The sequence below is a fragment of the Microtus oregoni genome, unplaced genomic scaffold (assembly GCF_018167655.1).
Source record: "Microtus oregoni isolate MIOR12 unplaced genomic scaffold, Mior012 000027F_ref0000203, whole genome shotgun sequence".
Lineage (NCBI taxonomy): Eukaryota > Metazoa > Chordata > Mammalia > Rodentia > Cricetidae > Microtus > Microtus oregoni.
Window position 1 is genome coordinate 29,528,443 of NW_024543086.1, and position 25,937 is coordinate 29,554,379.

At 50.3% G+C, this 25,937-nt stretch overlaps 1 protein-coding gene across 1 annotated transcript in view; it reads left to right on the top strand.

The window, feature by feature from the left end:
• Positions 1–25,651, top strand: part of Snx29 (sorting nexin 29) — a 412,124-nt gene extending 386,473 nt beyond the window's left edge. The window contains exons 20-21 of the mRNA XM_041676439.1: positions 8,150–8,289; positions 21,857–25,651. Coding sequence (XP_041532373.1) covers positions 8,150–8,289; positions 21,857–21,986 — 270 coding nt within the window. The 3' untranslated portion in view covers positions 21,987–25,651. The remainder of the gene's footprint in view (positions 1–8,149; positions 8,290–21,856) is intronic.
• Positions 25,652–25,937: the final 286 nt, after the last annotated feature.

Genomic DNA, 25,937 nt, shown 5'->3' on the forward strand with positions numbered 1-25,937 from the left:
CCAACTCAGACCCTCATGCTTCCACAGCAAGCACTTGACTGACAGCCATTGCCCAGCCCACCTGTTAAATGGCTATGGCTGTAGCTCACACGTACACCAGGGTTCTCAGTGTGTTTACACTGTGCAGTCATCACTGTGGCCCTTTTTGGAAAATTTTCATCATCCCAGAAGGAAATGCGTCTTTTAGAGTCATACCTCATCTCCCCCCACCCCAGAAACCACTGCCACCCTTTCTTGCCAGTACCGGCATACCACTCTGAAAGTTTCTCCTAGCTGCAGCAGTGGGCCAGCTAGCTTCCCCGGTTTCTTTGACAAGAATACTGATCCCATTAACCATTCAGAAGGGCTCCACCTGTACAGTTGAGTCATCTTCCAAGTGCTTCACCTAACACTGCCTCCAGGGTCAGGCCTTTACGTTTCCATTTAATTCAGGATTTTCTCATCTCCTGTCCATCTGCCTCCGTGTTTTAGGGTTACAGGCATGCATGCTCAGTGCTTGTTGAGGGTGAGGTTTTAACATGCTAATTTGGAAGGAGCCCAAGCATTTGGGCTGTTGCATGTGTTAACAGAGTGTTTAGCATTTTGAAGAGCAGTCTGTTTTCCAAGCTGGCTGCTTCATTCTCTAAGCCTGTAACGTACGAGTGTATTTGTTGACATGTGTGTGTATAATTTCTCCATACGCTCGCCAGCACCTAATATTGCTGATTGCTCACACTGGAGAACCTGGGGCCCTGCCTCCTTGTGTCATGTGTGCCTCCGTAGACACTGACACTCAGCATCGTCTCCTGTACTTCTTGACTGTTTGCATGTCTTTGAAGAAATGTCTGTTGACTCATTTGCCCTTTTACAGTGTTTGGCTGTGGTAGCGGTTTGCTTACCTCAGACACAGAGCTGGCGTGTGCGTCATTTACAGATATCCCCTCCTCCCTCATCCTGTTACCTTTCACTCTCTTGATGATGTCCTTTGTAGAAGACAGTTGTGCTATTGATGAATTCCTCTTTAATGTCATGTATGAGGAAGCTTTGCCAAACAGGGTTAAAAAAACCTACTCCTGAAGTTTTTATTTTTAAACAGTTTCTAAGTTTCAGCTCTGTGAGTCAGGTTTGCTATTCATTTGAGGCAGCCTCTGTCCATGGAATGGCAGAGAATGTGCGAGTCACTGTGGGTGTTAGGGCTGCGCAAGCGCCTTTGCTGGAAGATACTCTCCTCCTAGTGAGTTCTTGAAACTTTATGGAAAGAAAAATCAGCTGACCATAAATGTGAGACTCTATTTCTGGGCTTTGAGTTCTTTTTTATGGATCTAAATATTTATTCCTCTGCTGTTTCCCTGCTATCTTGAACACTGTGGCTGTGTAGTAAGTTCTGGAATTGGGAAATATGAATCCTCTCACTCAATCATTTCTCAAGATTAGTTTGGCCTCTCTCTCTCTCATATATATATATGTTTTAGGGTCACTTCTGGGATGGAGGAAGCAACTGGATTTTGAATAGGTATTATACAGAACCTGCAAATGAACGTGAGATAAGATTGTCATTGTCAACTTAAAAAGTCTTCTCACCACAAACACAGGATCCCCAGTCATTGAGGGCTAGAATTTCTTCTAATGTTTCAGAGTTTGAGCCTCATGCTGTCTCTGTTCAGGGGCCCATAATTGGGGTGTTCCCCATGGACAAGATTACGGATGCTCCGGCAACTGGGCCTGACGTATGCCTACCCCATTCCAGGAGGGGGTATGCCTGCCTCTGACAGCACGGCTGTACGTAGGAAGTGAAAACTGTTTACAGGACTATACTGCTGCATCAGCAGTGTCATGGTGGGGAAGGAAAAGAATGGCAGGAAGCGTGGCTACATGCAAGCAGACATGGTGCCGGAGAAGGAGCTGAGAGTTCTCTCGTGATCCACAAGCAGCAGGAATAGAAAGTCGCTGGGCCTAGCTTGAGCTTCTGAAACCTCAAAGCCTACCCCAGTGATGTACTTCGTCCAAGACCACACCTCCTAATCCTTTCCAATAGTGCCATTCCCTAAGCATTCAAATCTATGAACCTATGGGGACATTCTTGTTCCAACCACCAGTGTACATCTGCAGTGATGCAAAAGCTCTTCGGGACCAAAGAGCTACTGTGCTTGCTTTTTATCACCTCTCCTCCTGTCTTGAAGAGATCTCCTGGTCTCTTAGGTTCAGCAGGAATAGAGGGGCATCTCCAGAGATGAAAAGAAAGCAGGCTTAAGGCTATTCGCTCTGGTCCCCAGCAACCACGGTTTTCTCTTTAGTCATGTTTTCCTGTGGCTCAATCGTTGTGCCCCTCCAAGGACCCAACCTGTGACAACTACTGAAGGTGGGGGGTAGAAGAGATGTTTCACACTGGCCTGCAGACAGACAGGCTACCATACCATATCCAACTTGCCCTGAGTAGAGCAAATTTCCAGGACCTCTGTAATCCCCTTCCTCAACCACAGCCCAGACAAGGTGAAATTGTTTGAACTGTGGTATGTGGTTCACCCTGTATGAACCACAGGGCCAGATGGTCTCTTATTTCTGTTCTTGGCAGAGCCGCAGGTCCACTCTGGTGTGTGCAAAGGCAGGGCAGCATGGTGGCTGTAGAAGTCAGGCAGATGGTGTTTGCTATTAAGCTCAGCTTTTGGGGACTATGGTGTCCTCTCAAGCATGCCCTTTTTCTTGCTGTCCCAGGCAGCATTTACCCAGGGACCGTCAGAACCTGACCAGGATGCTCCCAGCCTACTCATCAGTTTCCATGTGTGTGATGAGAGAAGCCATATTGCAGGTTATGGGGCATCTGGCTGTAGGTCTTCAGTACATCCCTTGACCTCTCTTTAGGAGTGTCAGGGGATCTGGTTCAAATTCCAGCTCCATGAAGACCTTGTTGTGTCTCAGGCACCTCTGTGTCCTCCCTGTAAGATGGGGGTGCTCAGCTGTGGAAAGAATTTTGTCAAATCCCCGCTGAGCCTGTGCTCAGCTTGCTGTCTTCAGCAGTGTTGATTTTCATTCTCCTTTAAGTAAATATGTTTGCACACATTTCAGGAGATTTGGAGTGAGTGTTGTAGCCTTCCATATCTGGTCTCAAATGCTAGCACCATGCTTTCTAGATGTGAACTATAGGTGTGGTAGATAGCATGGGAGCCTTGGGGCACCACCTGGAGTAATGGGCCTTCTCCCCAGGATCCAGCTCCCTTCTCATGAAGCCTCAGTCCTGTCACCTTGTGTTGGCCATAACCTGCCTGTGGTGCTGGTCTAATAATGCGAGGCCAGGAGGCAGAGATGGCTAAGTGCCACGGTGGGGACCAGAATGGGCACAGGAAGACCATTCAGGGAGGCTCTCTCAAGGCTCTGACATTCTCTAGCCAGTGGCCTGTTTTGGATCTACCACTTGTGAAGCTGCTGCCTCTCAGCAGGGACTGGCCTCTCTGCTGCTCTCAGAAGGTGCCATGCTGTGCTTGATAAGAGCATAAGGGAGCCAGGGAGTGCAGCGATTTCTGTCCTTGGGGAAGGCACTGCTGGAGGGTGGAGCTTTCCCTATAGCGAAGACCCCTGTCAGAGCTACCTTGTAATGGGGGGGACCCCAAGCATGTATTCAAGCTTCACCTTACAGCATCATCCTCATTAAGAGCTGTGCCTAATGGACCTCTTCTGCAGGGATGGATGCTCCCATCAAAACTGCGGTGTGCACCCTTGCTTACTCTGCCCACAGTTGACAATGGTGTCCAGACAAAGACCTTAGGTGGTCCCCAGAGATGTCTGGCAGATTATGTGCCAGACTCACATCCAGCCCCATCCCTTCTAATCTGCAAGTTGGCTGCCACCCCAGGAGCCCAGTCAGAGCTCCCCAATTTCTTGGACCTTTAAGAAGTGACGTGTGCCTGTGATACCACCCCAGGTACCCTGGATGACACACAGGCTCTGAAGGACCAGCTCACTGACATACTGGTCTTTTGTCCTATGCTTCCCTGTCCAGACTCAAGGGCTTATTTCTTGGTCAGCCTGGCCTTCACCACCCACCGTTTTTGGGATCTGTGTATTCTCTTGTGGCCTGTGGCCTCCTTGCAGCTCTCTCTGGCCACCAGTCTGCCCTTCCTACATGTATTTGTTATTTCAACCAGCATGCTTTTTCAAGGCTCATGTTATCCTTGGACACTGTGTGAGCATCTTATGATGAAGGCTGAACTAGACCTATGTGATTGGGGTGGAGGGAGAACTCCAATGTTGGCAGGTGACTGAGTAAGACAAGAAAACAGGGCTGCTGGGATGAAAGGGAAGTTAAGGATCTGCTTTTGTTTGTTTAAAGAAATCACCCGCTTTAGTCTTTTCAAACACTGCTCAGTCCATGTAAAACATGTCTGTGGGTCCAGCCTTGTCCATGGACTCCTGTCAGTACCTTTGGTAAGAATGGTGGAGACTGACTTCTTCATGAAGTCTGACATCCCTGTCCACACCGCCCCCTTCGGCTTCTGGCTGACATCTAGCCTTGGCATCTTACATTGCAAGAGCAGCCAGGCATGCTGGTGCACACCTGCAACCCTGGCAGCAGGATCACAAGTTTAAGGCCAGCCTGGGATACAAATGTGAACCTGTGTCAAGACAAAGTCAGACAGCAAGGAAAGCTCCAGAAGCAGCTCTTGAAATGCGGACCTCAGCACTGCAGAAGCCCTATCCTCTTTGTTGACAGTAGTCATGGTGTTTGGTTAAATAGGAACACGTCCTAATTTTCTAGAATTATTTGTTAAATTAAGTATTTAAGAATGAAGTATCAAGTGGCTATAATTGTTTATTCCTTAATTTATTTTATTGTCCTGTTTTTGACATAGAGTCTCATGTAGCACAGGCATTCCTCAAACTTGCTGCATAACCAAGACTAGCCTTGAACTCCTGATCCTTCTGCTTCCACGTCCCAGGTCCTGGGATAACAGGAGTGCACCACCACAGCCAGCTCCAGCTGTGTTACCATGGGCCAGGGTGCAGCTCGGAACCCTTTCCTAGTGTGCATGCGGCCCTGGCTTCAGTCCTGTAGAGCCACAGCTCTTCAAATGAAAAGGCCGGAATGACGAAACAACTGATGAGGAGCTATTGAGAACTTGCCATTGTTCATAATAAAGTAAACCCACAACGGTTTACAGAGAGGATGGCATGGCCTTCCCACATTGCTTGTGAGCAGTCTCTCTTTTGCCTGTGTCCCCATGGAGTATGGAGATTCAGGCTGAGGACCAAAGCAAAAGCTGTTGGGAGCAGTTCAGGGCTCAAGGTCAAAAGCCAGGCAGCCTGCCTTGGTACTGAGGTGATAGGCATCCCTCTGTGCCAGGCAGCCTGCCTTGGTACTGAGGTCATGGGCATCCCTCTGTGCCAGGCAGCCTGCCTTGGTACTGAGGTGATGGGCATCCCTCGGTGCCAGGCAGCCTGCCTTGATACTGAGGTGATGGGCATCCCTCGGTGCCAGGCAACCTGCCTTGGTACTGAGCTGATAGGCATCCCTCTATGTATATACCATGGCTTCTGCTTAAGCCAAGGAGGAAGTGGGATTTCTGCGAACTGAATACAGGTGACTGTCAGAGAGAGAAGGTCAGGAGAGTTTGCCTCTACAGGTTGGAGGTTGTGTTGAGTTGAGGGTCTGAAATTGCACCTTAAAGACCTGTTTCTCTGCTAAGCTGCCATTTAGTTTAGGACTTGGGGCTGGTTCTTCCCATCATTCTTGTCACCAGCCTTGGTTGTGTCCTAAGGATGCAGCTCATGGGGAGCATGGGACACAAGGAAGACTCGAGGAGTGCTCTTGCTCCCTGGGGAGGTAGTGCATTCTGGAAAGTGTTTATCATGCAAGCTTGAGGTCTGAATTCAATTAAAACACCAAGTAAAAGGAAAAATACCTTAGCCTTAAAACAACAACAGACAAACAGAAAAACCAGGCATGATGACGCATGTTTGTAATCCCGTCACTGGGGAGGCAGAGAGAGACAGGAGGATCCCTGGGGTGTACTGGCCAGCTAGCCAGCCTACTCAGAGAGCTCTAGGTAAGAAATTCTGTCTCAGAAATAAGGTGGACACCCAAGGCTTTTTCCTGCGCACGCTCTGTCTCTCTCTGTCTCTTCTCTCCCTCTCTCTCTCTCTCTCTCTCTCTCTCTCTCTCTCTACTAGACAATGGTTGCTGCTCAGTTTGATTTTCTGTAATCAAAACAGCATGGGTTCCTCAGTACTGGTTCTCAATATGAATGGTACTAGGAAAGGGGGTTCCTCCAGGTGAGACCCTATCTGCCAAGTTATGACTGCCTGTAGGAGCTGGGTGAAAGGAGACATTCATTATTCAGGTGACACAAGGGCAGGCCAGACTGCTGGCAGGGGGTGTCCTCTGGCTTCCATGTGGGACACTTGCCATCTCTAACCTCCTGTGGCTGTAGTGCCCATTATCCCTGTCCAAGCCCAGAGCCCTCCACAGCACCCCCTGCCCCCAGGGTTGACAGCACCTTTCCCATCTTCTTGCTGTAGAGCCTTTCAAGCTGGCCTCAGAGGTTTCTCATGCAAATTAAAACCCAGGCCCATTCCCATCAACCCTGTCAGGAATGAACATCTAATCACTTGATGTGTTAAGTGTGGAAACCAAGGAGCAGAATCCAGCATCCAGACCCAGTGAGCATAGTCCAAGTGGTTCCAGCTTGGGCCAAAAGAGCCTTTGCTGCCTTGATCCCACCAGACTGAGGAGGTTTCGGCCACTGACTGGGGACAGTGCTGGTTGTGACCATCTAACCCACGGGACTGGAGTTGTGCTGTGGCAACTTGTGGCATGGCTTTGGACAAGAAAACCTTGCTGCTTTTATAGGACCAGGGAAACCCTGCTAGCAGAGTCTCTCTGGTTCTTCCTCCCACACAATTCCTGAAGGAGACTAGCCAGAGAACACACAGGGCTCTGTAAAACTGTAGTCTCAGAAAAACTGCAGTACTATCTGCATCTACACATGTCCTCTACTGCAGGGCCCGCTCTTCTATGTGGGGTGCACTTTTAAAATGTCACTCTTCTGGTACCAGGCATCTGTGTCCACTCGTGCTCTCTCACCCCATTCCATGGGGAGTTCTCTGCTGGAGAGCAGGGCACTAGGAGGCTTCCTCAGTACCATCTAACACACAGTCACACTGGACAAAGTGAGTCTGAGCCCCTGGGGAGAGGGCCCCTTCCTGTGGTCCGATGGTGAGGGTGAGCTCTGCTCTAGGCAGCAGCTTCCTCAGTTGCTGTGTGATCCAGCAAACTGTGAAGCTGCGAGTCCCTGCTCCCCCACAGCCTTCTCCTCTCTGCACTGAGCCCAGAAAGAGGGAGCCTTCACTGGCACCCATACTGCCCACATTCTTTGTCATGATCGAGAGCCCACCTAGGCAGAGGCATGCAGGTAGAAGTACCCGGAGAATGTGAAGGTGCAGGCCACTGTCTGGGCAGGGGTCCTACCTGCCAAGACCACAAGACACAGGCTGGGTGAGAGCACACACTCGGAGCCTCGGAGTGTGTACCCCATGTGACCATCTGACTTGGACACTGTGCCTGCCTTCCGGGCTGTCCCACACAGCTTTGGCCACATTTTGAAGAGATGGTAAATTTTTTTGTTCATAGAACCTTTTGTAATCAGTGACAGATTCATATTTTGAAAAACTGTTAGCACAAATGAAGCATGTCCTCTAAAGGATAGCAGTGTGATTAATAACTGTGTATACCATGTGGTTACCAGATTCACTTATGTCACCTCCAGTGGCCTGTGAACTCCATCGGAGCCACTGTTCTGTCCTTGGTCTCTGATGCCACACTTAGAATATTGTGACACCAAGAAACAACAGCCTTACCTAGCGATTCATTCATTCATTTGTTCATTCGCTCACTCATTTGTGGGAGCACACTGTACACAGATATTGGACCTGCCTTTCCTATGCTTGATAAAAATGGCATCCCAGACGTCTTTCCCATAGCACACGTAAAGCCGTGGAGACCAGTTGTGCACAGCAGTGATTGAACCCAGCACCATGCACACACGAGACAAGTGCTCCACCACTGAGCTGTACTCCACAGCCTCTGACAGTTGTTGCCTGATGGGTGCGTGTTGGACAAGATCCCCTTTGAGTTGATGACATAAGCATACTGAGTGCACATTCTTACCTACCTTCCTAGGACGCCAAGTTCGTGGAGGAGCGACGAAAGCAGCTCCAGAGTTACCTACGCAGCGTCATGAACAAGGTCATCCAAATGGTGCCTGAGTTTGCTGCCAACCCCAAGAAAGAGACCCTGGTGCAGCTGGTGCCCTTCTTTGTGTGAGTACCTGTTGGGGGGAATAATGGACACCACACCAAGCTCTGTCTGGGGCTTGTGGAGCAGGTGGTACCTAGGAGCTGTCGGTGGTGCTGAAATGCAAATTCCACCATGCACTTTGGGAGACCTGTGTGAGTGAGCGTCCTTGATGGTCTCTGTCCAGGACTGTACTTAAAATTTTTATTACCTTTTAAAAATGTGTGTGTGTACCACAGTGTGTGTGTGTGTGTGTGTGTGTGTGTGTGTGTGTGTGTGTGTGTAAGTCAGAGAACAACTTGCAGTTGCTTTTTCTCTTTCCACCATGTGGGTCCCAGCGGTCCAACTCAGGTCAGCAGGTGTGGCAGCAAGTGCCTTTAGTGTATGTGGGCAGTGCTTGAGATGGTGCCTTATCAGTGACAGTCACTCTGCTCCAAGTGTCATCCTTGCCTGAGGTGTTTATGTCTTTGCAGTTAGAGTGATCGTGGCACAAAGCCCTATCCCTATGGTTTTCAATGTCTCCAGGTACTGTTGAAGGTGATGATAGTGTTTCTAATATACTCTCTTCATGCAATCCCAGGTGAGAAGCCATAGGAAAAAGCCTGTGGGTCCCCGCAGGTACATTTGAGAAGCCCTTGTCTGAGTCTGGATAATTTGCTGGGACAAAATTAGAGTTTCTTTCCACTGGGGCTCTTTAAAACAGTATGCAGCAAGGCATCTGAGGCGTTCACTCCCACAGTGATGCTACAGCCAGGCTGATTTCCACTGTTTGTGGGATGTGCCAGAACTTCCAGGCTGAGCTTCTGACCAGACAGAGCTACTTTCTGCCCTGCAAAGGCCCTTCTATTGTAGCTGAGAAGACTGCTTATGGGTTCTGGCTGTCTCAAGGTTTGTGAAAAGACATGCATCTCGTGCACTGTGTGTTGAAAGATGCCTTCCCCTATTTACTGTTATCCAGTTAGTAGGACACCAGGGCCTAGGTATTCATACTCGGGAAGGCCACAGTATCTCTCACAGACATCTCCAGGTAAGGTGTGTTGGGAATTAACCTTTCCCTATGAGTCCCAGCAATTTGGGCTTTATTTTCTGTTGTAGAGCCCCAAGAGGACTGAAGGCAAGGAATCTGAGGGTCCCAGTGTCAAATAAACACTGCTAGGCTGCTGGGCTGTGACAACTGTACTGCTCTGTGCAACAGTTCTGGAATGCAGGCTCAGCAGTTTGTGTTAATCGGTGCTGTGAGAGATGCTTTCTGTCCCTGATTAGTGCACAGAGCACAGGGTCCAGTTTTGTGAGCTTAAAGAGCAAAGGGAATTTCAGCAGGAGACCAGGGAGTGGAAGTTTGACCAAACACTGGGCTAGACTCTGGGTAGCACTAAATATCCGTGTCCCTTTGGCTTTCCTGGACATTACAAATTAAACTATATCTCCTGTCTTTTGTGGGCAAGATGAGGCTGCAGGGTGAAAGCTGCAGGTGGTTCAGAGAGGTGATCTGCAGCCAGATCTTGGCCATACTAGCAAAGGTCCTCACGACCTTTGAGGACCATGAGACCAGCATCCCCGATGAAGTTCCTAGCGAGAGAGTTACAGTTAGAGATATGTACAAAGACACGTATACACACACACACACACACACACACACACACACTCTCTCTCTCTCTCTCTGTCTCTCTCTCTCTCTCTGTTTTACACACACAGAGATATACAGACAAGTATACACATATACACAGAGATATACAGACAAGTATACACACATGCACATTCACACAGACAAGTATATACACATATTTATACACATTCATACAGATACACAGGCAGTGTACACATATACACACAGTCTCACACACAGAGGTTCACAGTTAAGTATAAACACACAGACACACAGACATGTATACACACATATACATATACACTCACACAGACACACAAGCAAGTATACACACACATATATACATACAGATAAATATACACAGAGATAAATACATAGACAAGTATGCACACACATATACATATACTCATACATAGATAAGCCTACACACATATATACATACACAAACACACACAAATGTGCATACACAGACATACACACAACTATATGAACACACGTGTGCACATATGCATGTATTTCTAATTAATGAAATAAACCCTCAAAGCATTATTGTTACTAAATCTCTGCAGCTGTCCCTTGGGTCTTTCAGACACTTTGTCTTATTTTCATGTCAAGTGAGTGAATATTCAGGATGCATTTCCGAGACACTGTCACAGTCAGATGGGCCAGCCTCATGCTGCACCTGCCTTTTCTCATCGTCTTCTAGGCTCTTGATGTCCTGGTGGAATTGTATGAAGGTGCCGTTAAAATGCCGACCCCACAAGGTTTTGTAACAGTTAGATTATAGTGATATGATTACACGTATAGACTATTTTATAACGTGTACAGCCAGAGAGGAGGCATAATTGATCTTAGGGCTGCTCCCACCACATGGGGAGCCAGGGCAGAATGGTGCCCTCACCTAGGTTTGGGGATGCAGTTGGGAAACTTACAGCCTGTGAGCACACCTGCTCCTTCTGTTTCTGAAGTGACGTGGTTGCCACTATAAAACAATTGAGCTCCATCAGATTAAAACATTGAGATTTCAGGCTTCTCTTGAACATAGAATTGCTCTTGCCCTGCCCCCTGCCATACAACACTCGGCTTTGACCACTAGTGACTCTGTACCCCTCAGATCCTGCTGTCTCCTAATGCTACCCCTGTCTCCCCACTACACACATCACTCTCTGGCTGGTTTCAGACATGCTCATGGTGTCATGTGCTCACTGTATCACACACTCACAGGACCTGCCTAGTTCTGCAGAGACTCGAGGGTGTGGCTCTGGACCATGGCCTCTCTTCCCAGAGCCCATCCACATAGGTGATGGACTTGGGATACATGCATTTGCTCATGCCGTGTGCCTGCCTGTCTGTTCTATGAGCCAATCTGTGTTTACTTCCTATTTTAGTAGCCTATCCCCCCTGGAGATATGACAGGGAGCAGGGAAGATCAGACCCCTGAGAGGAATTGAGTGGTGAATCCCCCCCTTAATATGCCGTTATGTCCTCAGGATTCTGTAGTGTTGGTCTACTTGGGACAGTGCCTGCTCCCACACACACTCTGCGTTGTCAGTGCCGTTACATGTCCAACCTCATGGCTGTTGAGCAGATCTGAGAGTGGACTTGAATGAGAGCAGGTTGAATGTGCCTTCCCCACTTTGGCCTGCAGCCCCTCTGAGGCATAAGGTGGGACAATGGAAAGTGGGCATTTCTTCTCCATTTTGGACTCTGTACCAGTGTGGCACATGGGGATGCCAGACTTCCCCTGCATACACCAGATAGGGAGCAGAAAGATAGCAACCCCTACTGTCCACTCTGAGGAGCCCCACATTGTCTGTGTTCTCCGAGCACTTGTTTTCTTAATTAAATTTTTGATTTATTTTACATACCAACCACAGTTTCCCTCCTTCCTCTCTTTCTGTTCAAAAAGGGGCAGGCCTCCCATGGGAGTCAACAAAGCATGGCACATCAAGTTGAGGCAGGGTCGAGCTCCTCCACCCAGCATGGGGAATAGGTTCCCATAAACCAGCTCATGCGCCAGGGACAGGTCCTGATCCCACTGCTCGGGTTCCCACAAGCAAACCCCACATGCAGATAGCCTAGGTCGGTCCCACACAGGCTCTCCAGCTATTGGTCCAGTGTCCCAGGACTGCAACCTGCTGGGGAGGTTTACTCAGGTCCCTGGGGAAAAGTTGGTGCCATTACTGAAGGGAGGGCTGACTTGAAGAGTTCCCTGAGGAACTGGTCAGCACATCCCAAGGTTTCAGTGATTTGCTAGGCTGTCATTTAACACGTTACTAAAACATTTCTTTATAGAGGAACTCGCCCCTTGGGAGCTGCCATGCCCCTGGTGGGATAGGTGAGGGAGACAGGGTGAAGTAGGTCTCAGCACAGAGTTCAGCAGGGGTGTGGTCCCCGTTTCTCCCCCACTCACCATTACTTTTACTCCAGATGTTGTTAAATATAGCTTCTGCTGAATTGAGAAATCCATGCTCTCCCAGAGAGCAATTAAGTTTCGCCCAGGGTCACAGTGGGCTGCCTTCTCTCTGCCAGGGCCCACTTGAGCCCACACTGAGGCTTTTTGTCTCAGAAGGGGTTACTGATGTGCACAACACAGAACCTGCTATCCTAAGCTGCTGTGGCAGATGATCAGGAGCCTTCTAGGTGCCACAATTCTCTTCAATGCCGAGCTCTGGAGAGGGTTTAAAAATAAGTGTAACTTTAATAGCATTGAGAGGGTCGTGCCTTGCTTTGTTAAACTCTGACCTTCCACAGCATCCCAGTCTCCATTGTCTGCCCAGGTAGCTCCTGTGTGACCTGGGGCAGGAGGCTGCCTCTGTCCTGGATCTAGATTTAGTCAAGAGGCACGGAGCAAAGCCCAAGGTTGTAAGCCTTTCTCCCAGCCCTCCTCTGCTACTGTGTTGCAAGGATAGACTGGTGTTTCTCTCCTTTTCCTCCCTCCCTGTGCTAGAAGCTGAGTGCGCTGTAAACAACGGGCATGCTTGCAAATGAAATAAAGCTAATTATGCTAATTTGCATAGGATGTGCCACAGGATAGGAGCTGTAAGAAGTGTGTTCTAGAAGCATGCTTCTGGTGTGCTCGTAGCCTCACTAGGAAGTAGGTGTAGCATGTTGAGAAGCTCTGAGCAGGCTGAGGAGTAGACTCATTGGGTCTTGTTAAGCTGTCTGCAGACCTGTGGGCTCTATGATCAGACGTGAGACAGTTGTTGAAAGCAGTGTGTGCTTTGCCCTGCCAGATGCCCTTCTTTCCGTGGAGTCAATGAGACCCACCTGGTGTTTGTGTGGTTATTCCTTCTCCAGGTGAGAAAAATAAGCAGCATTGCAGCGGTGCTGGTGGGATTAGCTGGAGTCCTCTGTGTCTGGGGGTACTCTTGCCTGTTACTCTCTCAGTTCTGTTCACTGCACAGGTCGTATAATGGTGAATGAAAAAGTCTGAGGTATCCTAAGAATAGGTTCTTGTTGGGGGGATTTCAAGTCTGACTTATCAAATCACGGAGACTCCTTCTTGGAGCATCATTGGGATACAGATTCCCAGTACACTAGTAGGAGTAGCTAACTTGAAAGTCACTCAGGTGATGGACTTTCCCCAAAGAAAGAGGGAGGAACAAAAAGTAGTGATGACCAAGGTTGGGCTCCAGGGATGTGGGTGGAGTGCAGCACCAGCCAGGCAGAAGAGAGGCTGGGAAGAAGCTGTCAGGGATGGAGGGGAGGATTTCCAAAGTTTCTCCTTTGTATGAATGAGCTGTGAAATTAGCACCTCATCTCAGAGCATCAGGAATAGTAAGTTGTCCCTCGACATAGGCTGCCAAGTTGGCAGAGGCCCCGTGGAGCAGGCGGCATGGCACAGCTGTGGTGGCATCCCTGCCACTCCATCAGTGCGAGAGCATCCCAAGCCAGCTCTCAAGGTCAACACGGAGGAAGCAAGGATGCTCCAAGGGATCAGGCCCAGCCTTCTGTTGGGCAGGGCCTTACCCAGCTGCTAGACATGGGAGGCCTCATTCTACAGTGAGCAGTGTATACAGAAACGCAACCCTTTGGCCATGGTGCCATGTTACCATATGTTAAGAGACTCTGAGCAGGCTGAGGGCTAGACTTGCTGGTCTTGTAAAGCTGTCTGCAGACCATGGTCAGAAGAGAGACAGGTGTTGAAAACAATGGGTTCTTTGTCCTGCCAGATTCCCTGAGCTAGGTTAGCCTTCTTTCCATTGAGTCATCGAGACCCACGTGTCCCCTTTAGTGTCTGTGTTGTTATTCCTTCTCCAGGTGAGAAAGAATGAAACCAGGAATGAGACTAAAAATGAGATTGCACACATCCAGCGTTCGGCTAGGGGCAGGAGTGGAGCTGACCAGGTCAGAGGGATTTCATGCTCCCATTGCCAGCTCTCCGTTGTGAAGTTCAGGGTCTCTGTTATGGGTCCTCTGGTGAGGGCACGTGTCTGCTTTCCGTCTCCTGTGGGAACTCTCTGGGTTCAAGACGGGTCTGCTGCAGCCCCTTCAAGTTCTGCCCAAGCCCCCACTTTGGAGCTCACTTGAAGCACAGGTTTCAGAAAGGGCTGGAAAATGGGGCTGAAGAAGATGCAACGAGGAACTCGGGATCTGGCATCCTTATGGGGCATGGCCTCAAATATCTGCTCTCCACTGCACCACCGGACCTGCTGCTCCTAGCTGGCTTGCTTGGGAGCCACAGCCCTTTCATGTCCCTTGTCTAATATGCTGGGGTGTGCTAGATGACCCTAGAACATTGAAGTCCACCATCCGCCTGCGGAGGAAGAGCAGAGCTGTTTGGATTCCTCCTGTTTACACTCGGGGACTTGCTGTGACAGGCTGCGGATGTTTTCTTGCCCGCTTGATCTGGGAAGGCAGCTTAGGAATCTACTGACACGGCAGGAAGCAGTTGTGATGCTGCCACTTGGCACAAATGTTGTTTGGGACCTTTTCCTCTCAGTGGCTCAGTGGTGGCATCTGTGGTGACGGAGGACAGCAGGCTGTGTTTGACCCGAGGCTGTGTCACTGACCTGGTGATCTCAGACTTGCCCCTTTGCAGGCTCCATTCCTCTGTTGTCCCTTCTGCGGACAATGCTGGCAGCTGGCATGCTGAGTCTGAGCTGCACAGTAGCTGCAATGGTGTCACTAGCGGAAGTGTGCACAGGTCATTCCTGGGCTCTTAGTAACAGGGCAGAGTGTGTGGCATTCTGAGATGGTAGGGGCACAACGAGCATTGCACAGTTCACTAGGCCCACAGAGTTCTCCATGTGTGTCCATGCCTTGGCCACATCCTTTATTTTGACCTGAAAGGCCTTGGCTGTGGCAGTGTTCACATGATGCGCCCCCATGGCTGAGCCCAGAGCCATGGCAGCAGAGGGGAAGTCTTCTTTCTCCTGAGTGAGAGGCTCAGCACAGAGGGCGGGTTTCCTTATGGTGGAAAAGCCAAGCTGCAGTGGTGGGTTGCCTGCCACAGTGCTTTGCAGCCAAATCAGCGCAGAAAGTGTAAGACTGAGCCCCACGGCCCTGTGACCAGAGGCTGGATCCTCATAGCCGGTGGCCTGGCTCTCAGTCACAAAGACCTCACATGGCCCTGTGACCAGAGGCTGGATCCTCATAACCGGCGGCCTGGCTCTCAGTCACACGGCCCTGTGACCAGAGGCTGGATCCTCATAACCTGCGGCCTGGCTCTCAGTCACACGGCCTTGTGACCAGAGGCTGGATCCTCATAACCGGTGGCCTGGCTCTCAGTCACAAAGACCTCACAGGCTAGAGAGGACTGAAAGAAATGCCCCCATGGGTGTGGCTTCACAGCAGCGCTGTTCTGACTGCAGTCACAGCTTTGCTTTGGTGTTCAAAGTCTCACGTTAGTCCCCAAAGGATACAGTTGGCAGCATAGATATTACTACAATTGCCTGCCCTACTTTGTGACTTTTATTTTTAAACATTGGAGTCTCAGAAAATTCAGTTTGGAGAAAGGGAAAAAGATTAGGTTATTTTTGGCACAGTGCCCTCCTTCCAGTTTAGGGTTAGTTAAAAACAGTGGCAGAATGGCTGTGGTGGCAGAGGTGTGGTGGCAGAGGTGGCTGAGCTGGCTCGTCTCCGCAGTGCCACCGCTCTGATGGCAGCTGTCCTCTCTGGGGTCCGGGCGGGGTGACTGTGGGAGCATCATGTCGCTGGGCGACCAGCGTCTCCTGCCGTGTTACTGCTATGTGGAAAACACCAGCTGTAGGCCTCAGTGGCCCAGAGTTCTAGCACTGCTTCTGCTTCAGATGACAGTCTAGGAGCCCTGTACTCGGCTGGTCTCTAGTGGGGCCCCAGAGGGCTTTCGCTGGGTCACATCTAGGGCAAAGTCGTGGAGGGAGGGGTCAGCTCACACTAACTCACAGGTTGAGCAGGGGTGTAGTGGGAGAAAGGGGGTACTGGGGCTCAGGGTCCAGGGATCATTTCTTACAAGTTGTATGAGGGACTTGGGATACCCTTGAACTGTATTCTGCTCCTGCTGAACCTCCTGGCATATGCAGAATGCCCATACGGCCTGGATTGCCATCCCTGGCAGAGTCGTTGTCCCCAGCAAGATAAGATGTCTCGAAGCTCCACAGAGATGCCTACAGCCTGAGTGGTAAAGTCAGTCACAGTAAAGGACAGGCTTGGGCTTCAGCTGTTACTACTGCAGAGCTCTCAGCCCATGAGGTCAGGAAGCTGATGGTGGCTTGGAGGCCCTGGCTTCTGATGGCACCTCCTAATACTGAGCTAGGAGTCTGAGGGACAGCAGCTCGCTGGAAAGGACAAGACAAGGGAGGCCATGGACCTTCTGTCACCTTTAGTCACTTGCTTCCCCTCTTACTTTTACCCAAGAGGCCGAGTTTCACATAGGGGTCTTGATTCAACTTACATATGGAAACGTTGTATCATAGGAATGGTCTCAACACAGTCATCAGTCCCCCTCTACAGGGGCAGGAAAATGGAGGAGTGACTTGATTGTGTCCACACAGCAGGCAGCTGCAGGCCTGTGCTTTATGGCTGTAAAACTCACCACGACTCAGGTCCTGGTCCTGGGGAGCCCTCCCTGCCATTAAAGAATGAAATGCAGCCATGGGAGTGTGGGCTGGGAAAGGGGGAGCTACAGTCCATGTAGGGCAGCCTCTGAATGGTGGCCCGTGGTGAGTAGGGAGGGAGCCCTCAGGTATCAATCTGGGCTAGTTACCGATTGACATTGAAGGGGCTGATGTAGACCTCCCTCAGGTCTGTGATTTGGAGGGCCAACCCCTAAGTCTCAGTGCATGAAATAGATGGGAAACAATGAGGCCATGCTGGGTTGATGTCCTCAGTCTGTCTTTGAGCTGCACTTGTGGCCTTCTGTTTGCACCTGTGACATGACCGTGTGGTGGGGTGATAGATTGGTGCTCTAATCATGAAAACCCTGTTACCTTCCCACCCTGTGCTCAACCCATGAAGGATACTGTGAGGAGAATAGAAATACTAGATTGATCTATTGATAATTATAAATAATTACCACGAACAAGAGGAGAAATCTTTATTTCCCATTATCCACAGGACTGCTGTGATTCAAACTGTTGTTTTGACTAAAAAAATGAACAAAACATGATGAGAAAATTAGAGATGTTTAAGCAGCTACCTTCCCTGCTAAAAAAGGAAAACTTCACACATATGCGATTAGGAAATCAAAGGGTTCAAATTAGTCCCAGCACTCAGAGGAGGACCAAGCTCAGTCAGCTTACCTGGGGCCTGTCAGTGTAGTAGCCCAGGCCAGCCAGGAACACAGCCCAGAGTACCTCCTGCTCTCCACCAGGTGCGGGGTGTGAGCCTGACGTATTCCAAGCAGATGCTGGTGCTGCTGGAGCAATTCAAGGCCCTGGGCTGAGAGTATTCAACCTTCTGGAGACAGCAGAATGGCTGCATAGTGAGGGGAGGTGCCCATGCAAGGACAGCAGGTTCCAGTAAACCTGTGGTCTAGGGAATGGGATGGGCTAGGAACACTGGGGAGGAGTTTGAGCATGGGGGGTGGGGTGGAACCAGGCAGCTATGGAGATGAGGGAGTGTGCATGGTGACATTGCTGGTGTGTGGAATTAGAAGCACAGGGTTATGAGTTAGTAAATAAATGTCTTGTAAACACTCAGGAGCAAGAGATGGGCTTTGTGAAGCCTCTGGACATTCTTGCAGATTGGATCGGGAACCTGGGGACAGATGCCTGCATAAGGTATAAACAAGTGGTACCTGGCACATGAGCAAGGTAGGGTCATTGAGGAGAGAGTGGCGTGAAGGAAAGGACTAGTGGCTACCCTTGGGGACATCAGGAGGTATTGGGGGGAAGACATAATGTTCATAGGATCTTCCCGTCTAGAGCATCCTCTGCCTCCCTGCCAGTGAGAATAGAAGCTGCTACATGGGCAGACAGGTGGCCTGGCTGTGTGCCTGCCATCTGGGTGGGGCCTTGGTGTGGCCTGCCCTCTGGTGGCACTCTGGTGCTAGAGAGTGGATGATGGCATCTATACCTGCCAGACAGGAGCAGCCCAGAGTGACCCATGTGAGCTAGGCACCAGGCTGAGTGTTTTTTATTTTGGCTACTGCTCTGGTTCTGGTTTGGTTTCTACAGTGCTTGAAATGGGGTCTAGGGCATTGCACACATTAGGCAAGTGCTCTGCCCTTACACTGCATCCTTAAAGGCACTGATGTCCTCTTTATTGTACGGTCCTGACTAGACACCTCTGGGCGCCATGCCACCAAACCCAGGAAAGCTAAGTGTCTTCATTAAAGGAGATCTCAAGGCCCAAGGAAGTTGAGATGTTGCCCATCGTGACAGCAGAGCTGTGGTTGCATGCATATGACTGAGTCCAGCATCTCTTCTACCACACTTAGGGCATGGGGCAAGCTGCAGGGCATTGAGTGTAGATGGTTTGCTGCTGAAGCAGAGGCAGTTTCAGCTGTGCCTGGACGCCAACAGGAACTCAGCCATAGCAGTCATCACGTCTGTCGCTGGGACGGTTCAGGGACACATGTTTTAAAGCCAGGCCTGCTCTGGGAAGACAGAAGCAAAACCAGGTGACAGCATGCTTGATCTGCTGAAATGATGTGAACCCATGATCTCTCTTTCCCTCAGCACTCCCTCCTCCACAGCCGGCTTCTCCAGGACTCTTATATCACTCCACAGAGAAAGGAATTCTCATGCCTGGGCTGAGGTGTCTTGGCCAAACTGGTGATAAATTCAGCAGGTGGAGAAGTTGCAAGCCCCAAGGGGGCCAGAGCTGAGCTGGGAAATTCATGTTGGTGGGGTGCCAGGCCCCATTTTCATTAGCTAGCAACTCTGGGACCCCAGCAGCTCTACATTGCAGAAGGGATGCTGGAAATGGGCATTGCAAATATTAGGCAAATGCCCTGTCCTTGTGCTACGTCCCTGAATGCATTGGTGGGTTGGATGAAGGACTGATCCACTCTGTCTCAGTTTATAACAGAGCCCCTGCTCTGGGAGTTTGAAGATGTGAGGCCTGGCCACTCATTTCAAAGGAAGAAAAGAAAGTAATGATTAAAAGGCAGGAAGCAATTTTAACCAAAATTGCCATTTGTAAGCATTGACGGTTGCTGGGATACTGATGTGAAGTATTTAAGCTTGGGCACAGGAGAAATCCTGCATTGTGAAGCAGTCCTAGGCAAGGTGTGGTGTGTTGATCACTACTTGATTCTGGTTCTACAAAGGTGGCCCTAAGGAGGTCTGATTCCCATGAGATGATTTCTCCTGCTTATGGGATCCTACTGTAGGATGTGGCTCTGCTGGAATCCACAGTGGCTTAAGACTTTGAGACACCTTCTCAGAGTTGTAAATAGGTTGTAAAATCAGACAGGTGACGCTAATCTCTATGCCCTTGACCTAGAAGAGGGTAGGGTGGGTTAGGTGTCCTGGTGTGCACACATTGCCTGAGTGGTAGCTATGCTGCCTGCATGTTTGTCAGCACAGACCTGTGCAGAACGAGGGCAGAGCTGCCTTCAAAGATCAGCTGCTGCTGGGTATGGTGACCACGGACTCGGCAGGTGGCTCTGTGTGTTTGGAACCAGTCTGATCTACATAGTGAGTTCCTGATAGCCAGGACTACACAGCGAGACCTTGTCTCGGACAAAGCCTGTCAGAGCCTGTTGTGAGCTCTGGGGCCTCCGGTCTTCCCCATGTGGCTTAGGGAAGGGTAACATCCAGTGATTCCACAAGATGAAGGGCAGGGCTCAGTATGTTCTCACAGAAGCAAGGCCTCAGAGTCATCTTGGACACCTCATAGCCGACTGTCCTCACCGACCCCAGGAAGGAAGTGGGTCTCCTGCCTCGTGCAGCTCTAATGATGTCTGGAGACACCTACTACAATCGTGTTGGAAGTCCACGGTGGCCTGTGTCACAATGACCATTGCTTAGTCCCCCTGCTCTTGAGTGCAGTCTTCCCTGCTCCCGGGAGTCATTTCAAGACTGTGCTCTCTGGGACAGCACTGGGATCTGAGTGAGATGAGGCCCTCTTCCCTCACTGGCAGTAGAATAGCATGTGGACTTTAGGGTCCCCCTCTCATACCCCTTCCCAAGCTGGCAGGTGGAGACCTGCTGCCAGGCACTACCCATATAGGCAGTATATACGAGGCCTGCGAGCCTCTCTAGAGAGGAATCTGGAGGCAGGGCCTGGTTGATGTGATTGTTGCTCTGCGGATCACTCAGTCTGTTAACAGCTGCTCACCATAGCCAACACCATGTGCATACCACCAATAGGAGGTGACTGGGGACAGTCATCCCCCAGGAGAGCTATATCTGCTGTATGCTAGCATGCTAAACAAGAAATCCTCCAGGCTTGGTGGCATGCGTGGTCTGAAGGAGGCTGAGAGGTTGTGCAGACTGAGGCTGCAGACCCAGCCAGTACTGCCATGAGAAGTCAACCTTGGGGTGCACTTGAGGAACCACAGGAAGTGCCAGTGGAAAGTAAGGAGGCTACATGAATGCCCGGGACACACAAGATCCCTCTGCCAGGAAGAGCTGGAGCTGCCACCACCTTCGTCTTGGCCTGTCCCCCTCATCTCGACATGCCCTGCCGTGTGCACAGTGTCAGTGGCCTCTGCCTCCTCCTCATCATCTACAGAAAAAGGCTCTTTCTCTGCTTGTGAAGGTGCAGCTGAAGAGGACAGAGCCCACGATCCACTCAGAGCAGGCTTGAGACTGCAAGGGGTTTTCCCCGTGATTTTCTGTACACAGTAGGTCATCCGCCCCCACTCTGCTTTAAGTGGTAGCCACCATTTGTCCAGGTCAGGGACGCAGGCTGTGGGCTGTCCTGGGGTGCAGAAGGTTGATGGCTAGCATGAGACCCTATAGGACTGGAAAGGAAAAACACACGCAAAGGCTTGGAGGCTGTGTCCCACTATGTTCTTCTTTTCAAGGGGGGCTCAGGGGCGTCCTGAGCTGTGGCCGAGTCTAAAGGCTCAGGGTCCGCTGTGCTCACACCTGTGCTCACACCTGTGGCCTGAGCTCTGGGCTTATTTGTGCCACACAGCAGCATCCCCACAGGGCTGTGAGCCATGCCTTGGTCATCAGACACTGGCACGTGCCTTGTCTCTCCTCTTGGATGAACACCAGCAGAGGTCCCTGTTGCACATCTGGCTGCACATCTGTTACAACCCTGGGTGCTCAGATTTGGGCAGCATTTTCTCTTTGGCTCTGGATGGGGCTTCCCTGGGAGATGTAAGGAAGCATGGCAGAGTTCCTGGCTGCTGAGCTGACCTCCAGCCTCAAAACAGGTTCCTCATGCTGCCCTAAAGCTAGCTCAGACACACTCTGTTAGGGGGCAGCTTACACAGCAACATGGATATTTTATTTCTTCAAGCTACACTGACCAGTTGGAGCTGGCCAGACAGACACTCTCCTGTCTCTGTGTGACCTCTGCTGGTCTCACATGTCCCTCCTGTCCCTGCCTTTGTCATTTGCATTTCAACATTTACTTCAACTGAGTCTCCTCCTGTCTTGCAGGGATATCGCCCCGCCTGGAGAACCACTGAACAAGAACAGCAGGCCCAAAGTAGCTTCCCGCTTCCCTAAGCTGTCCCGAGGCCACCCCAGGGAGATGCGCAATGTGGAGCCTCAGAGTGGTGACCTCTGACCTCAGTGGAACCCAGACCCCAGTCACTTTGTGCTCAACCTAGCCATGGCAGCTGGCCCTCGACACCTTGGCAGGATGACCATGTTCCCACAGAGAACATGCTCTTCTTGCTGCCACCCAATTAAACTCGTCAGTTTTAGCTGCTGGCTCCCTGTCCTTAGAGCAAGGTATTGCTTACTGGACCGAAAAGATGGGGATACTGTTACTATACCCCTCAGGGTGCCAAGGATGGTTGTCACCTCCTCCAGTTCTGCCAGCAGGTCGGTGGGTGCCAGGACCCCTGGTTGAGATGCACATGGGCAGAAGGATCCTTCAGATGCCACTTATGACGTGTTCCCGCCTGGGAGCTAGAATGACTGTTATGCTCTTGGATTTCCTCTTGATGCAACTGCCTGCTGCAGCCTGTGAATGGGACTCCTCCTCCCTGTTCCTCTGTCCGCCATGGTGATTAGACACCAACAGCACTGCCCCATGGCTGGTATGGATGGGATCTCTCCAGGAATAGTCCTCTAGTTGCCTAACAGAGGCATTGGCGGTGACTTTGGTCTTTGAAGAACTTCTTCTCTCCTTGTGCTGGCTCCAGGAAGCACCGTCTGTGCAAGACACCTAAGGCTGCTCCAGCAAGGGTAGCTAGGTGGACCTGAGGGATTTCACCATCCAGTCCAGCCATTGGCAGCCTGGAGACCCTGAGGAGAACATCCCTGGCCCTAGATTGGTGGTTGTGACCTCAGGTCCCCGGAGATTTGGCTCTGGGTATTACTGTGGAAACCCAGTAAGCACTACAGTGTCTCAGACCCACTGCCAGAACAGAGCGGAGAATGATTGTCCTCTGAGGTTGTTTAGCACACTCTGTCCCCTAATGTGTCTCAGTGGGAGCAGAATTCTGTGTCCCCCAAGGTGATGTTCTTCTATTGCTCTCATCTCAGGGCACCATCCTAGAGGCCAAGGCTCTCAGGCATGGAGTAGAATAAGAACCAGCTACTTGGCAACTCTGCCTTCCTCTGCCCCCAAGCCCGGGTCTGTCTGCTTCTCAGGACCCACTGTCTCCCTAGCGCAAAACCTCCTTGGTGTCTTGGGACAGCTTGGAAAAAAAGCTTACAAAAGGAACCATGTACCAAGCAATATGTGCGTCCCTGCCTGCCAAGGAGTTCCCAGTGGCATCTGCGTAGGGGGGCGACAGCAGAAACAGCCTGAATGTGGTCCTAGAAGGGCTTCAGCTCAAAGCTAGACCTTGGCAAGGAGTCTGAGGAAGTAGGGGCTTTCTAGCCCGAGGAAAGCTTAGCGAAAGTCCCCTAGAGGCAAGAGGGAACTTCAGAGTACAGGGAGACAGACCTAAACAGCTCCAATTCTGAAGGGCACCTTGGGCTAGGTGGGCTGTGCCCAAAGGAGGCAGAACACACCTTTCCTCCCTCATGACTGGGAGTAGGAGTTGTGGGAAGCAGGGAAACCATCTTCAGCTTGCTGGGAGTGGAGGATCCAAAAGATTCTCAGCCCTAGAAAGTCAACGTGGTTCTTCTCTTGTCTGCCTAAGAGACCAGACTCCACACAAACACCACACCCAGAATGTAGGGCGGGCAGATGGACCCAGCGGCCAAAAAAAGATTCTGTGAGACTCTAGTAGCCCTAAGCCCACCTGAGCTTGGAGACTCAGATGGACACTTCGTATTCTGTCATGTTCTGTAAAGAAAGGATCCTGACACCTCCCACATCTCCACAGCCTATAGTTCCAAGCAGCAGACCTGGCCCCAACACATCACTAAGAGTCTGTTCTCTCAGTGCAGACACAGATGGCATACAGAACTATCTTTCACATTCAGCACCTGCAGTTAAAGCAGAGGGAGGGAAGAAGGGAGGGAAAAAGAAAGGAAGGAATGGAAAAAGAAAGAAAGAAAGGAAGGAAGGAAGAAAGAAAAAAGAAAGAGCAAGAGAGAAAGAGTAGATGCCTTGGCTTTCGAGGATTAATTATGGGAAATTTGCCCAACTCTGCAATAATGTGAATATGAGAATGGTTCCAGGGACCATGTGGGACTTTGGTTGCTTGATATCTGTCTCTTACCCACCCCTTTTTCCCCTTGTTGGGGATTGACACTGGGGCCTTGCAAGTGCTGGACAAAAGCTCTCCACTGAACCACACTCCGGACCTGCTCAGACTGATCCCACAGAAACCTGGAAATTATTCTTGGCTCCAGAGTTCCTATCTCATTACCTCACAGTGTGAGCATGTAAGCCCCTGGAACTTGGGCAGAGCAGTGCAGACCAGGGGGTTCAGGTGATGGAAGGCTGTTCCCACAATGCTCCTAGATCTGAGGCCCAAAGTCTAGAGAGGAATGTAGGACCATGGCCACCCAGTGGGTCTGACACAATGCCACCTCTTCAGGAGACTGTTTCCCAACCCTGAGCCTGGCTGTGGCCTTGGCATCCTTGTGGCTGCTAAAACTTCGTTCTTAGAACAGTTCATGTGTCCTGAGGCCCAAGTCACAGTGTTCCAGGCCTCGGCTCCTGTGCCATCTACAGCAGCTCCATCTGTGTAAGACACAGCTGTTGTGTTAATATAACTGGCCCCTAAGGAGAGGCTGGGCCCTGGTCTCGCAGGTCTACCACCAGACTCCATCCCTTTGGCACCCTTCACTTGCATACACCCACCCAACTGTGCCCTGCTGAGGACTTAGAAGCTCAGATCTTCAGTCACCAGGATGACCCAGGAGCAGTCCAGCCATATTGCCTTGTTCCTGCGCAGCTACACTGGCTGGGAGGCATGCAAGGAGGAGCAGCCTCGTGCCCATGGCAATAAGACCTGATGTTCAACACTCCCACTAGGGACAATGCCACCCACTGCAGAGCTGCCTCCTGGTCGGGGGCGCTGTGGCCAGAAGGCAGGTACCTCCTCATGAACAAGGTCTATTGTAATGGACATTCTTCAAAATATTGTGCATTATTTCATTAAAGCTAGTGTTAATTGTTTGCTGTTTCAGTTGGTTCTGCGCTAACTTTGCACAACTGTAGCACTGTATATTTTATCTAATGTTTCTGTGCCAAATGTTTGGCTCTCTGTTGCTCTGACGTAGTCTCCATTATGGTTCTGAAGGAAAGTGTAGGCAGTGGGCAGGGGAGTGGAATGCACTCTGCAGACTGCAGTGGACGCTGGGTCAAGGCTCGGGTTCACTTCTCACCACGACCATCTCCCGTCTTGTAGACACTGCTCACTGCGTGTTTCAGCTGACATCCGCAACCCACTCAACTCCACTCCGTCAGGGGAGACCGCTTGACCACATGGAGGTTCTTGTCATCAGTAGGATGGATTGGGAAGCCCCAGGAAGAATTGGGACACAGGACACATGACAGTGGGTTGCACAGGAGCCCGTAGGGTTGCTGAGCATCTGGGAAGAACACCCAAGAGCTGGGACCTCTAGGGGAGTGAGGGTCTGGTTTGCCATCCCCATCCACCCCAGAGAGGTTCTCTGGCTGCTGCAGCCCTGTCTGGAGCCCAGAAGCCTGAGCATGTGGTACCCCAACTCCAACTCCCCTCTTATGTTAAGGTTTACACAATAGAATTTTTAAACAAATATGTTTAATTTTCTAAAATCTCTTGTATTAAATTTTTCTTTTGGAATAAGCTGTGGATTTTGTTACAATCTGATTGAGAGAAGCCTTTTCAGTGAGGGGATTAAAATGGCATTTTTTAAGACTTTCTTCTCTGTGGTTTCTTTGTCTAGATTCTTTACTAACAATTAGGAATTCAATGAATACATCACAAGAAAGCCATTAGGTTCTAAAGTTTAGAAGGTTCACTTATCACTTCAGGTGACACTTCAGACATCAAGATGTGGTTCAACTAACAGCAGTTTTGTCTGAATTAAATATGGGAGTCACTTGTAATATTATACTTATCTTGGTAAAGTAGAACGTAGAGTAAGAATTCCACTCAGGAAAAAAATTCCACAAGCTCATGCC